This window comes from Eleutherodactylus coqui, chromosome 7, assembly GCF_035609145.1.
Source record: "Eleutherodactylus coqui strain aEleCoq1 chromosome 7, aEleCoq1.hap1, whole genome shotgun sequence".
In the NCBI taxonomy this organism is placed as follows: domain Eukaryota; kingdom Metazoa; phylum Chordata; class Amphibia; order Anura; family Eleutherodactylidae; genus Eleutherodactylus; species Eleutherodactylus coqui.
Genome location: NC_089843.1, coordinates 101,222,032 through 101,235,757, shown reverse-complemented (window position 1 = coordinate 101,235,757; position 13,726 = coordinate 101,222,032). Strand labels below are relative to the sequence as shown.

General features: G+C 42.6%; 1 protein-coding gene across 1 annotated transcript in view; it reads left to right on the top strand.

Annotated features, from left to right (window-relative positions):
• Nucleotides 1-13,726, top strand: part of WWC2 (WW and C2 domain containing 2) — a 157,477-nt gene that overhangs the window by 126,169 nt on the left and 17,582 nt on the right. The window contains exons 17-20 of the mRNA XM_066573497.1: nucleotides 1,760-1,878; nucleotides 4,459-4,651; nucleotides 6,961-7,125; nucleotides 11,245-11,337. Coding sequence (XP_066429594.1) covers nucleotides 1,760-1,878; nucleotides 4,459-4,651; nucleotides 6,961-7,125; nucleotides 11,245-11,337 — 570 coding nt within the window. The remainder of the gene's footprint in view (nucleotides 1-1,759; nucleotides 1,879-4,458; nucleotides 4,652-6,960; nucleotides 7,126-11,244; nucleotides 11,338-13,726) is intronic.

Here is a 13,726-nt window from a genome sequence, read left to right as displayed (position 1 = left end):
TCATGTGGACTGCACTGGTCAACCAAAGTACGTGTAGTGTTTTTTTTTACACAAGACTACTTTTGCACCCAACAGTCATCCCAGCTGCTGTCCTCCAGAGGTCCCATTTTCGTTTCCATTCACAGTAAACAGGCAGTCCTTCATAGATGAACAACTGCCTGTGTACACAGGCGGATTATTTAATTTCTATGCTGCGCAAACTGAATGACAAACGAATTATTGATCGTCGTTCAGTCACTGCAGGCATTTAGACTGAACAATTATCATTCAGATTCCTGCAGTCCAGCGAGAATGTGAACTATTCTTGTTCAGGGCCTGCATGTCATATTTTTGGAAGGAATCGCCCATTATTTCCTGTAGGCTCTTTAAAAAAAAAAATCACATTACACTCGCATACCATGCGATTAGCTTGCAAGTGTGACAAGATTATTTTTATTTTTTTGTAGGCACTGGCCATTTAAGCAAAACCGTATCGTGCCTCCATCCAGAATCGCAAATTTAACAGTGTGATATTGGTTGGAGTTTCTCGGACCGATATCATACTCGTCTGTGTGAATGCACTTTAATGATGTAGACTGATGCACAGCGTGCACAACATAGAAGAAGCTGGTGCGGCCATCTTTATTTGTCCAGGCCTGCAGGGTTTCTTTGTCGCATTAAGTTTCTAATTAAATTTGCTACATGTTTAACTACCCGTATTGGTGTTTGCCACAGTTCACCATAAAATTGTACTTTGTCCCTTGTGAAGGTTCTTTACTGTAAGAGCAGTGAGACTGTGGAACTCTCTGCCTAAGGGTGTGGTGATGGCGAAATCCATAGAGGAGTTTGAGAGGGGACTAGATGTCTTTCTTGAGTGGAAGGATGCATATATAAAAGAAAATAGCCTGTAATATTCAGGGCTTGGCTGTAGCAGAACTCTGCAACTTTTGTCTTTTTGATTTTTATTAAATGGCTAGTTATTTCCAAGATTACTGTTCAAGGGGTTTTCCAGGGAATTACTATTGATAACCTATCCTTAGAATAGATCTTCAATAGTTGATCGGCCGGGGTCCGTCGCTCGGGACCCCATCCGATCAGCTGACCGGGCGCATGTTGTCAGCCTCCCCACTGACCTCCCATGTTGTGGCCAGCGCTTGTAACCTCAGGCACGGCTCCCATTGAGTTCAATGACAGCCATGCCTGCAGTTGCAAGTGGCGGCCCACCATACGGAGATTAGCGCGGAGACTTCCGCTGTGACCTCTGTGCATTTGCGTCGCTGACAGCATGTGCCCGCTCAGCTGATTGGTCGGGATCCCGAGCGACGGACCCCAGCCGATCAACTATTAATGACCTATCCTGATGATAGGTCATCAGTAGTAGTCTCCTTGGAAAACCCCTTAAAATATAATATCACACTTGCGCCCATTGATTCTTTAGCACGCTCCTCTACAAGGCTTAGATATCTCTATTAAGGAACGTTAGTTTCCAGAATCACTTTGTACTATTTTTTTTTCCTTAGACTTAAAAATGAAAGCAGTTGACTCCTGTCAGCTGACATCTGCCTTTTGAAGCAGAAGTGTAAAAGAATAACCCGACTACTGAAATGTGACTGGTTTTATTTCAGAGGTTGTATACGGTTTAATTCTGCCGCAGTGGCTGATACCAGATGACAGAAGTCAAACAGAATTTCAATTAAAGATTAGGGAGCTGTAGCTATAATTGCTCTCTTTTTGCCTTTGATGATCCACTGCTGACTGCTTTTACTGGATTTTCTGCCAGGATGCTGTGTCAGCTTTGCTAGAGAGGACATCTGCTGAGTTGGAAGCGGTGGAACAAGAATTAGCCCAGGAAGAAGCCAGCGAGGGTGATCAGGAGCAGATGTGTCCTGCGGAGGAATGGTAAATGATTAGCTCTTAGCCCCAAATCCTGAGGGAAGAGCTGAATCCATGTAGCTTGTTTTTAAGCCTACTGCCCTGGAATGTATAGATCACCTTATTAAGATGTGCGCCTAACCGAGTGGAGTCTTTATATCCGGGTGTTATCTGTGGTTTTATATTTTAGTAACAGAAGAACAGACAATTATTTGCTTTATAGGCAGCTGTGGCGCATATTCTGTCTCATTGAACTATTATAGGAACCATTGCATGCTAAATGGGAATCCATTGGGTGAAACGGACATGGAAAAGGACTTGGGGATTTTGGTTAATTGTAAACTTAACCGGAGTAGCCAGTGTCAGGCAGCTGCTGCCAAGACAAATAGGATCATGTGGTGCATCAAAAGAGGCCTGGAGCACATGACGAGAACATTGTTCTTCCTCTTTACAAGTGACTAGTCAGACAACACATGGAATAATGTGTACAGTTTTAGGCACCGGTACTCAAGAAGGACATATCAGAGCTTGAGCAGGTACAAAGGTGGGCAACTAAAGTAATAAATGGAATGGGCGGACTACAATACCCAGAGAGGTTATCAAAATTGTGTCGCTGAGGGGCGACCTAATCTCTCACATCATCTATTATAAACCCAGGACTATGACTGTAACAAAGGGGCGTCCTTTATGTCCAGAGAAAAGAAGCAACATATAAGAGGGTTCTTTACTGTAAGAGCAGTGAGACTATCGAACTCTGTCTGAGGACTTGCTAATGGCGAACTCACTAAAGGAGTTCAAGAGGGGCCTGGATGTCTTTCCTTAGTGGAACAGTATTATATGTCACTGATGACTATAGAAGGGTTGTTGATCCAGGGATTATTCTGATTGCCAGTCGTGAAGGAATTTTATCCCTAAAATGAGGAAAAATTGGCTTCTACGTTTATTGGGTTTTTTGGGGGTTTTTTGCTTTCCTCTGAATCCTCTGTGGGTAATAGGCTGAAATGGATAGGCAGATGTATTTTTTTCAGTCTTACACACTGTTCCAGATTCCAAATTATTCTTACTTAGGACCCCACTCCAAGTGTATGTATGACCTTGGATGACAATTAAATTGAGCCTGCCACCTTGATTTGTAGAGTATGTATATTAGAAAGCATTGGGCCCACCAATTCCTGTTAACTCTGGCATCTGCCTAGGTTTACCTGGTGTAGACACCAGCATTGTTCCCTCCTATTTCTGTCTAAAGTACTTGTAAGTGGAACAGAGTCGCACTGCCAGTACTTTCGTGTTGTAGAGCAATAGCATTTTGGAAGAAGAAAGAGCACAGAGAGTGCCCCACCATCAGCATCTTTGATGTATTGGTTCAAAGGTTGGTTATTCAAAAGCCTATAGACAATGGTCAGGAAGGGTATAGTTTCTCCTTGGGGAGAGCACCTAAGTGTTTAGAAGACTTATAATGCCATTCGTCCTTCCAATAGGTGGTGCTGTAGAGGCATTTTAACATCTTCCTATTTGCATATTTCCCAGAGGAGTCTCCTCACACCTACCAGGTGCTCTCCCTAAGGAGAAACTATACTCTTCCTGACCAACATCTATAGGCCTCTTACTAGCCAAGCCAGAAACCTACTGCACACTGATGAGGAGCAATTGCCTCAAAATAGTCTGTACACGGTTATCTTCCCTTTCGGGAGAAGATTCTGGCTTTGGTTCTTAATTCCCAGTTATTGTTACAAGGCTTGTTAAAAGGTCTGACATTGGCTTACAGGAATGCTTCCTTTCACTAGGTGGCGCTGTAGAAGCATTGTTCCATCTTCTGATTTGCATGAAGTCAACCGTAAAGCCTGACGCAAGTCTGACATGGTCCCTTTGAACCATGCATGTCCCTATGACATTTTCATCAATAGGAGTCCACTTAGTAAAGTACTATCATCCTTACTGCCAGTGTGTCGGCAAACAAGCTTTTAGCCCTGATCTGTAGCATTTATTCAGTTTCACAATTAGGTGCAGTTTGAGACATTTGTTAAACCAGAATTGCCATTATAACTCAAATAAGTAAATGAGAAAATATTGGACTAACATTTCTTTAGAACATAATATGATTGCACATTGTATTTCACCTACATAAAGCTCCATTTAGACGGGATGAATGTTGGGCAAACGATGACCGACACTCGTCCCCGCACATACTTGCTCTTGTTCTGTTGGACGGGAGCTAGTATCGCTGGCTCACAGTGGGGGGTCTGCAGGAGATTTCACTCCTCACTCCCCCCCGCCCCTCTCCATTGACTTAACATAGCGGCCGTTCAGTGTAAATAGCAGCCGTTCAGTATTTAACGGCTGCTATGTTAAGTCAATGGAGAGGCGCGGGGGAGAGTGAGGAGTGAAATCTCCTCCAGCCTCGCCGCCCCCCCCTCCCCTGCTGGCCGCTCTGTGAGCCAGCCAGCTATACCTGCTCCCGTGCAACAGCCCAACATTCGTCCTGTCTAAATGGGCCTTAACATATACTCTTGATTTATACTCTGGTTTGTGTTAGGTACTAAATATTGAAATTGAATGCATTGTGTAATTCTGGCTCGTTGTTTCAACTTTGGATACAATTGTATTTAGGATAGAAATACCAGCAGAGGAGTCATACGATGCTCTGGATGAACATTGCACCATAGAACTTCTGGATGACTATGACTCCCCACCGCTGCAGTGCAGTGCTAACCCAGAAGAGGCGTATAGAGAACCCTACGAAGGGACAAATAGCTGGGATCCTACCTCCACTGCTCCCCTTGCTGCTGAGCTTCCAACTCTGGTAAAGATGGTCTTGTATTATAATAATCTACTCTAGTACAATCAGTGCGAATCGAAGAGAGCCTACTACAGTTGGCTGCATATGCTATATACAAATATAGGCAATTTAACCCTATAAGGAACAAGCGCAGTAAATGTACAGCACTTGGTCCTGGGCTTCAGTGCTGGCCAATAGTGAAAGTATGTGTAGGATTAAAGCGTCTGCCCCTGCAATCAAGCTGGTCGGGTTCTCGGCTGTTAGACACCGCAGAGGACCCGGAGGAGAAGAGAGAAGTGGTTTTTTTTTCTGTTTTTGTTTGGGTTTTTTTGTTTGTTTTGTTTTTTTTACTGCTTCTGCCTTCTTATATTCAGGCTACATAACACTCATTGAGTGCTATGTACTAAAAAGTGAAAGTGGAAGTGTGTGTTCCGCTATGTGACCCAAAAATTGTGTGGCTGCCGGGTGCCCCCTGTTACAGCAAAGCTGCAGGGTCCTGTCTGACCCTGATCAGCTCTGTTAGTGACTGATGGCACCTATAACTAGGCCTCTTATAGATGCTGCAGCTATAGTGAAAAAGTATGAAAAAAAAAAAAAAAAAAAAAAAAAAATATATATATATATATATATATATATATAATGTGAATGAGTTCTTATATGAGAGTTCTTGTATAAGGTCATGGGAGTCATAGATGGTAAACAAAAAGTTTACAAAAATTACAGAATTAAATAAAAATATTTTACATAAAGAATATGACTGACTGCTAATACAAATCAAAACCATCACCATATGCTCCCTGTAATCCGAGACTATGAAATTCTGTATCAAAACGTCCGAAACAAAATGAGGGACCCATTCTCGTATTTTTTTTCCGCATATATATATATATATATATATATATATATATATATATATATATATATATATATATATATATATATATATATATATAAAAATATATATATATATATATATGAATTTAAAAAAAAACAAATAAAAAAATAATTTTTTTTTTGTTTACCCCTAATAAAACTTAAAAACCAAGGGAAAAACGTCAGTGAAATAATAGCAGTATAATGTCATGGGGAGGAAAATGCAACAAAAATAATTTTGGTAGCTGAATAAAAAAAATAGGGCAGTAAAACCACCACATGGGTAAAACCCCTAAAAAGTGTCTGGTGCTTTCGGAACAAAACACCCTGATCCTTAAGGGGTTACAGGGAATCTGTAACCATTTTTTTGCTACCGTCTGAGGGCAACACAAAATAGTGACAGGCACGCTAATTACAGTGATACATCTGCTGTATGTATCTGTGCAGTAGTTTGGGAGACACTTGCATTTTATTAGTAGGAGCCAAACAGAGGACTAGTCCTTGATATTCCTGAGATGCAAGCTAGCCACACCCACACTGCCCTCCGGCCAATGATTGCTTTCTATATACAGTAACAGGCAGACAGCTGTCAATCAGTGATTGGAGGATGGGGTAGGCGGGGCTAGCTGCATCTCATGAACATGGATGACTACTTCCTGTAGTCCTTTGTTTCTGCCTGCTACTAATGAAATGCAAGTTTTCCCCAAACTACTGCACAGATACATACAGCGTATCGCTGTAATTGGCATGCCCGTTACTACCCTATCCTGTTCTCATGGTGGGCTGCATAAAGATGATGACCATGTCTCTTTAAGCGAAAATTGGAATGGACCCAATCTGATTGAAAGGCGCAGCCAGGTCACTAGTTTAATGTATGGTTGTCTAATAAAATCATTATAATGTCAGTGGGTAATTAAATAATGGATTAATTGGAATATTTAATCATTGGTTTATTCCGTAATCAAAAAGCACCAGAATCCAAGTCCTAGTCAATATGTTCTAGCTTCTACCTGCTTTATTTAGCAGACTTGGCTCTTGATGTGAAATTCAGATATATTATACAGTGCTTAAATAAATGATTAGATGTGTAAATATTAATCCGAAGGTCATGCCAGGTCTGGAAAGTGAAGAAGTGCAGAGGTGTTATTTCTCTCCAAGCTCAACATTCTCATGTTCCCTGAGGCAAACTTGAATATAGAACCGAATGACAGCAAGTTCTAAAATGAGCATATTTTGTCATGAACCTTATTCCCAGCGCCACCAACTGTGTGTTTGGTATAGACAGCCTGCTTTCCCTTTTCTTAGGCTTTCCAGAGTTTAGTGACATTATTTTGTGTCACATATCAGATTTGTAGAATATTTTTATGCATTTTCTTCATTCTGTGACAATACGTTGGCACATGCTACAAATTGATGAAGTTATCAAATGTTCTGTTTTTAATCCCGTTCTGGAATCAAAGGTCGACAAAGAAACAAATACAGAAGAAGCCATGCACGAAAATATCTCCGTACGACCCAAGGACAGGAGTAGCCTCGGATCAAGACAGCGACCGTTTGTGCGTAACAGCATGATCGTCCGGTCTCAAACATTCTCTCCAGGAGAGAAGAATCAGTACATTTGTAGGGTAAGATGGAAGTTGCCTTTATCCTATGGTATGACACATTACCCAAAATATCACTGAATCTGAGAATATACTTTTAGCAGTTGTATACTTTCTTGCTGCACTTGTAGGGGGGGCACTGTAATTCATCTGGGTACATGCAAAGCCCTTGGGAGGGGTTTAGAATTTCCTCCAATGACTGCTGGCCCCAAACTGATTCTAAAATTGTTAATTGGCGGGCTGGCAAGTCATGGTATCGTACGGTAAGTCACGACTCGAACACCATGCCTTTCAAGATCTGGATGTCTTTTTACTACATACAAATAAGACCTGACAGCTTCTATGCATACAAATGGACCCTGGATATAGGCAGGGGGCGTAGGTCCCAAACGGTGGACTCGAGTGTCGATGGTCCCGTGGCTTCTGCAGAGAGCACTTAACACACTGTTCCCTTTTCTCTTTCTGTTTGCAAGCTTTCTTACACTTGCTCATTCTCTTTAGGGACTAACTGCATCACAACTGCTTGATCCTTCCCTTTCCAGGCCATGTTGTATCACCTGAGCTCTATTCAGCGTATTGGTTGCTCGCAACATTACACACCCTGATACAAAAGCATACACTTACCCGGTTACACCCACAACTATTTTTCACTAAGTATTGTATAAAATATTGTGCATTTCCAGATCGAGTTGGAACTGATCCTTTTTAGTTAATGTTAAGAAATCACAAAAAGGAGGACTTATCAATTCAAAAAACACAGAAGGCGGACATACTTCCTAATATACTTATGCAATATACAAAGGCAAGTATAGACACCACATTCCTCAGCGTGCAGATAAGCAGGTTGCTACCGGTATATAAAGGAGTATTGCACAGGAGCAATATTGGTAATTTGTTAATGCAGCATCCTTTTATTTGGGGCACATTTTGTGAAAGGGATAGATTAAGATTAGAGATGAGCGAACATACTCGTTAAGGCAAACTACTCGAGCGAGTAGTGCCTTATTCGAGTACCTGCCCGCTCGTCTCTAAAGATTCTGCTGCCGGCATGTGTGAGCGGTGAGTTGCGGGAGTGAGCAGCAAGGAGCGGGGGGGAGAGAGTAAGAGAGAGATCTCCCCTCCGTTCCTCCATTCCTCCCCGCTCTCCCCCGCTGCCCCCCCCCCCCCCCCCCCCCCCGCCGGCAGCCGACTCTTTAGAGACGAGCGGGCAGGTACTCTAATAAGGCACTACTCGCCCGAGTAGTTTGCCTTAGCGAGTATGCTCGCTCATCTCTAATTAAGATCCATTTCATCCTAGATATAATATAGCAGTGGTCCTGAGGCATAACGTGAATCTCCTAGTCCACAATGCAAAATCTGAAACAAGATCCTCCAACTACCATGTGCCTTTTATAATACTGGTTTCTTATGTGGTAGAGGGGCCTTTTGCCTAAGCACATTCTAGGACCCAGGAGATTTTTCGTATTTTTATCCTGGCAAAAACATGAATATCCTGAATAGAGGACCCCCAATCTTTCTTAATGGGGTATGTGAAACAGGGTTTTCTAAATAACCCTTCCTTAAAGTGACCTCCATTCTGGAGCTTAAAACGGATATCGAAGTCAGTACATACTGGGGATAATTACTGATTTATTTTTCCTCAGATCTTGCTCCTTAGCTTTTTTTTTAAGCTTCGCTTTATTAGGACAGGGCTGAGATCTGTAACTGTAGTTTAGCTGTAGTGCTTAATCTGAAGTAGTCTTGAGACATGCCCCCTGCCTCATCATTGGTTGAAATAGCGGACGAGGCAGACTGAACCAATAATGAGACAGGAGGTGTGTCGGACTACTTCAGATTAGGTATTGTAGCTCAACTACAGCTACAGGTCACAGCCCCATCCTAATAGAGCTGAGCTAAAAGTAGCAAAAACTGAGTGTAAGATAAATGCCAGATAAACACCCCCCATAGGTACTACCTTACCTAGTAATTGTAAGCTCTTGACTCCAGAAAGAATAGTGAGGCTTAGGTTACTTGGCACTAGAAGCCACTAATGACTATTTTTTTTTTTTTGCATCTAAAGGTCACAGCTGTTTTATCTGTAGCCACCCCCCCCCCCCTCCACAAAATGTAGAAATATGTTCACCGTATTGAAATGACTATAATTGCCCCATATGCTGCTCTCCCAGAATTTGACCTCTTTGGTGACAGGCATCAGGAAATGATTCCATTAAATCCTGGCACATGAGCAGTGTCACCTGATGAGCTGTGCATCCTGTACATCCTATATCATAGTCTAGACCTAGGCAATCCTTAGATCAGATGTCTTCAGATAATCTCCGTCAAGAACTGGATCAACGTCTTCTGTTTCATCATTTCATTTAGGCTTCGGAGAACGTCATTCAAAAATCTGCATCTGCCCTTTTCTCCTGTAAACTGACTCCAGTGTCTTTAAGTCTTGCATTAGAAGTTGATTCTTGGCCAAAAACAGCATTACCGTTCAAATCCACAGCCTTTACTCAGCATGTCTAGCATTAACTCTGCATTCCTCCTCAGCACCCGCCCTCCTTTGTAGCATTTCAGATGTTCTACTATATAACGCATACCCATCACAAGGTTGATGCTGTCTGAACCATGGACAGTATGAACATACTGTGACATTTCGGATAAAGGCTCTGCCGGGAGCCACTCTGGCCTCACTCCGCCCAGATCACTTGGTCTGCCAGGTTTTACCTTGTTTCTGGATAGGAAGAGACTTGTTAGTCTAGCTGATGAGAGTCAGAAATTTTTTTTTTTCTTCTGAAACACCACAGTGTTTCAGAATGAAGCATAAATGACTACAATGTAGGTGCGCTGCCCATGGTTCAAGTTCCCTTTAACAATTGCAATAAGTCAAACTGAATATTGTTTTCTGTAAAACTGCCAAGATGAGTACCCAGGCTTGGAACCCTGTTAATAATAGTTCACTGCAACAATCCACGTAATACTACATTTTCCTCCAAATTTCACCTAGTTGAAGGGAGTCTGTCAGCAGGTTTGACCATGCAAATCTGCAGTCCATGCTAGATACAAGCAGTGGAGCGGGAATTAACAAACCTTTGGCCATGCTTTTACTATTCCGGACACTCCGAAAATTAACTTTTATTTCCCACACTGTGCCATGGAGGGTGTCTCAAAGGCGGTGCTTAGCCTGGAAGTACTCTTTGGCCTCGATTGGCCTGCTCAATAGCCCCTCCCCTCTGCTCTGATTGACAGCTGTGACAGTATCCTGGTTGGATGCTGCAGTTTTCAGAGCAGTGGGGCAGCTCAGTAGAGAGAGCCGAGAACACTTCAGTGAGGAAGGCCACCTTCAGTGCACTTACAGCAGTGGTGCACACCATTCGAAAAGTTCAATTTCCAAGTGCTGGCGATTTGTAGAATTATAGACAAAGGTATGTTTGTTCCTTACTCCACTGCCCAGGTTTCGGGGTCAAAACAGCTACCAGAATTCTTATTGAATCAGTGGTTGTAAACTTTCTTTACTGTGAGGTGGATAAGGAGTTGGGAGTTATAACTTGGGAGTCATTCTGTTCTTCAGGGTTATATATTATGATCCGTGACTGTTCTTGGTGTCTCTAATGTTAGACCGAACAAAACGAGAAACTTTCACTTGACCATATGCAATGATGCTGGTAAGACTCGCCAGTCTGGAGTTAAAGGGACTCTGACTCTGGTACTAATTACCGTACTTCGCATATAATCCACAAAAACAAAATACTTTGTTTTTGTCAGGCTTTGGCAATAGGAAAATAACTGAATTGCATATTTACATTTTTTGGTCAATTGGCAAATGTACAGCTAGCAACTCGGTAAAGGTTTTGGCGGATTCAAAAGATTTTTCTTTTTTGTTAATGGATTGGTTGAGTGTATTGTCCCATGAGTGGGCAGATTGTTAGTCTGTCTTTGGGATCTGATAAATTGAGCAGCACCTTGTGAGATGCATGAAATCAACCTTTTTCTTATGGTAAAACATTAATTTCTTGGGTGGAAAGAGAGAAAATGTACTAACAACCTCGTCACCAAATATTACTGACCTTTTACTCCTTAAACCTAGCCATGAAAATAGATCTATTTCTGCTATTACATATTATTGGTGTCTTGATGTCCTTTATAACTTCTCTCTTGCAGCTAAATCGAAGTGACAGTGACAGCTCGACCCTCGCTAAAAGGTCACCTTTTATAAGGAATGCAACAGAGCGGCGCAGTTTGCGGGTGAAGAGGGTACGTTCACAACATCCACAATAGGCAGTTTATTGTTAATGTGATTCCTATTTACTGAAGCTAAATTACCTTACATTTCTGATAGAAAAGAGTTGAAATTATTAAAGTAACTCTTATACACCGTCCTACCAAAAACATTTGGACACCTGAGCAACAATCACGATGGCTTTGTGATGGACGGTTTAACCCGTATATTAAATGGTGTGCAGCTGTCGTTGTTGACGGGACTTGGCTTCCATTGGCTTGCAGATTCTCAGTGTGCCGGAAAAGCGAGTTCTGTGGACAATCTCTCCCAACTGTAATTTGTCCCTTTTGGTTAATATTTTGGGTCTCCCGATTCTTGGTTTAGGCGTGGTACGTCCTTCTCGCCTTCACCTAACTCGCAGTTGACCTGGTGACCTGGGTTTTATTGGAAAAGTCATGACCCGATAGTCCAGTAATGTGATAACCAACAATGATGCCAGGTGTAAACTCTGTAAGATCCTTAAAATGAGACCTGTCAAGTGAAAGCAAAACAAAGCAAACTACGGCTGACCCCTCCAAAGATCGGTGTCTCATGTAGCATGGTTTTGGACACGTGAGATGCTAATAAGACACTTTCTATTCTACTCATGGGGGTGTCCAAATACTTTTAGTAGGATAGTGCATTTTTAACTATTTGCTTTCTTTTTCTTAACCCCTTAAGGTCCATTTATACCCAATGATTCTCACTCAAAGCCATCTTTTGAGTGAGAATTATTGGGTCTAAGTGCAGTTTTCGTGCACAAGTCGATCCTCGCTCAATTCTAGTTTTCTTTGAATTGAGCGATAAACTGTTTTCAGCGGTGCAGGCTGTTATCACAATTGGCAGCGCTGATAAGATTTTTTCAGCTCACATTTCACTGGTAGTTCACAGCGGGACGCGAGCTGTAAGTGCGGAGAACAATACAGCTGTTTTGCTTATGCAGAACAGCTGCATTGTTCGCCGAGCGATAGCTCTTAAGTAGCTACTTAGCTACTATATAATATGCAAAGATGATTGCTCAAAACTGTCACTCAAACTGTCATTTGAGCAATCATCTGTCAGTGTAATTAGGGTCTTGGTGATGAGCCCATAGTGTTTTTACGTCCTGCAGCTGCAGGACGTGTATGGAGGGAGATCATGGGACTATCTGCCTCCATATATCACGGGTGTCAGCTGTTTCTTACAGGCAACAGCCCGGAGAAGCCGCAAAGCTCACCAGGGACTGCTGTAAGCAGTTCCTGGTCACATGATCACTGTTATCCATTGGATAACAGTGATCATGTGATGTAAAAAAAAAAAGTGAAAGTTTACCTCCCCTCACTGATCATATCCGTAGGGAAGGATAAAATTACGTACCTAAGGCTCCCGGATTTATCCACGGACCTTATCCCGGCTCTTGCACTCTACGCCTATCGCCAAAGTGACGGACGCATGCGCAAAAGCTGCAGATTGCCAGGTAATTTAAAATTTCCCTGCTCCTGGCTACCAAACGTAGCCGAGAGCCTGGAGATTTCACGTGGTGCCGCGGTACGTGTTCCCTGGTCATGTGATCACCGCTATTTGATGGATAACTGCGATCACGTAAAAGTTAAAAAAAAGTTAAAATTTCATTTCCCGTCACGGATCTGATCCATGAGGGGATGTGAAATTGCTTACCTAAGGCCTCCAGCGATGTCCCCCGATGGGATCTTTCTCCAGGGACCTTTCCCTAACTTCGGTGCATGCGCCAGTTGGCAAAATGGCGGAGAAAAGCTCAGAAGCTGGGTAGGGTCCGGGAAATTTAAAATCTCCTTGCCCCTGGCTACTAAAGGTAGCCGAGAGCTTGGAGCATTGACCAAGGGCCTTTCTCCCTACTTCTAGGGACTAACTGCTACTAAAGGGACTTAAAAAACACAACCTTTTCTTTTTTTATTATTTATCTCTCCTTTCATACGGCCCTGGTCCATTTGTTTTGATAAGGTGTAGCTCTGCAACCTTTGCTTGTTGGGCTGGTTTCACATCTGCATCGGAACGGCTCAAAATACCGGAAGAAAAAATGCTGCATACAGCATTATTTCTTACATCCAAAAGCAGAGTAGTTGGATGGAAAGCAGACAGACCCCATTATAGGCAATAGGGTCCGTCTGGCTCTGTTTGGCTCAGTGTCTGGAGGGGAGCCATGCGAACAGAGCGGGAAAGTGTAATGCCAAGCTCTGATGTTCAAAAAGCCACCCTTAATCACTGCTCTTTTGTTTTTGTCTTTCCCGTTGTAAATAGCACATAAATACAGGGTAGTGGGATAGTAGAGTTGAATAAAAGTAAGCCCCTCCGCAATAGATTACAGAGCAAAGTATTCCCCCCCCCCCCCCCCCCTCCTAGCAGATGGAATAATACTGAATGCGGAGG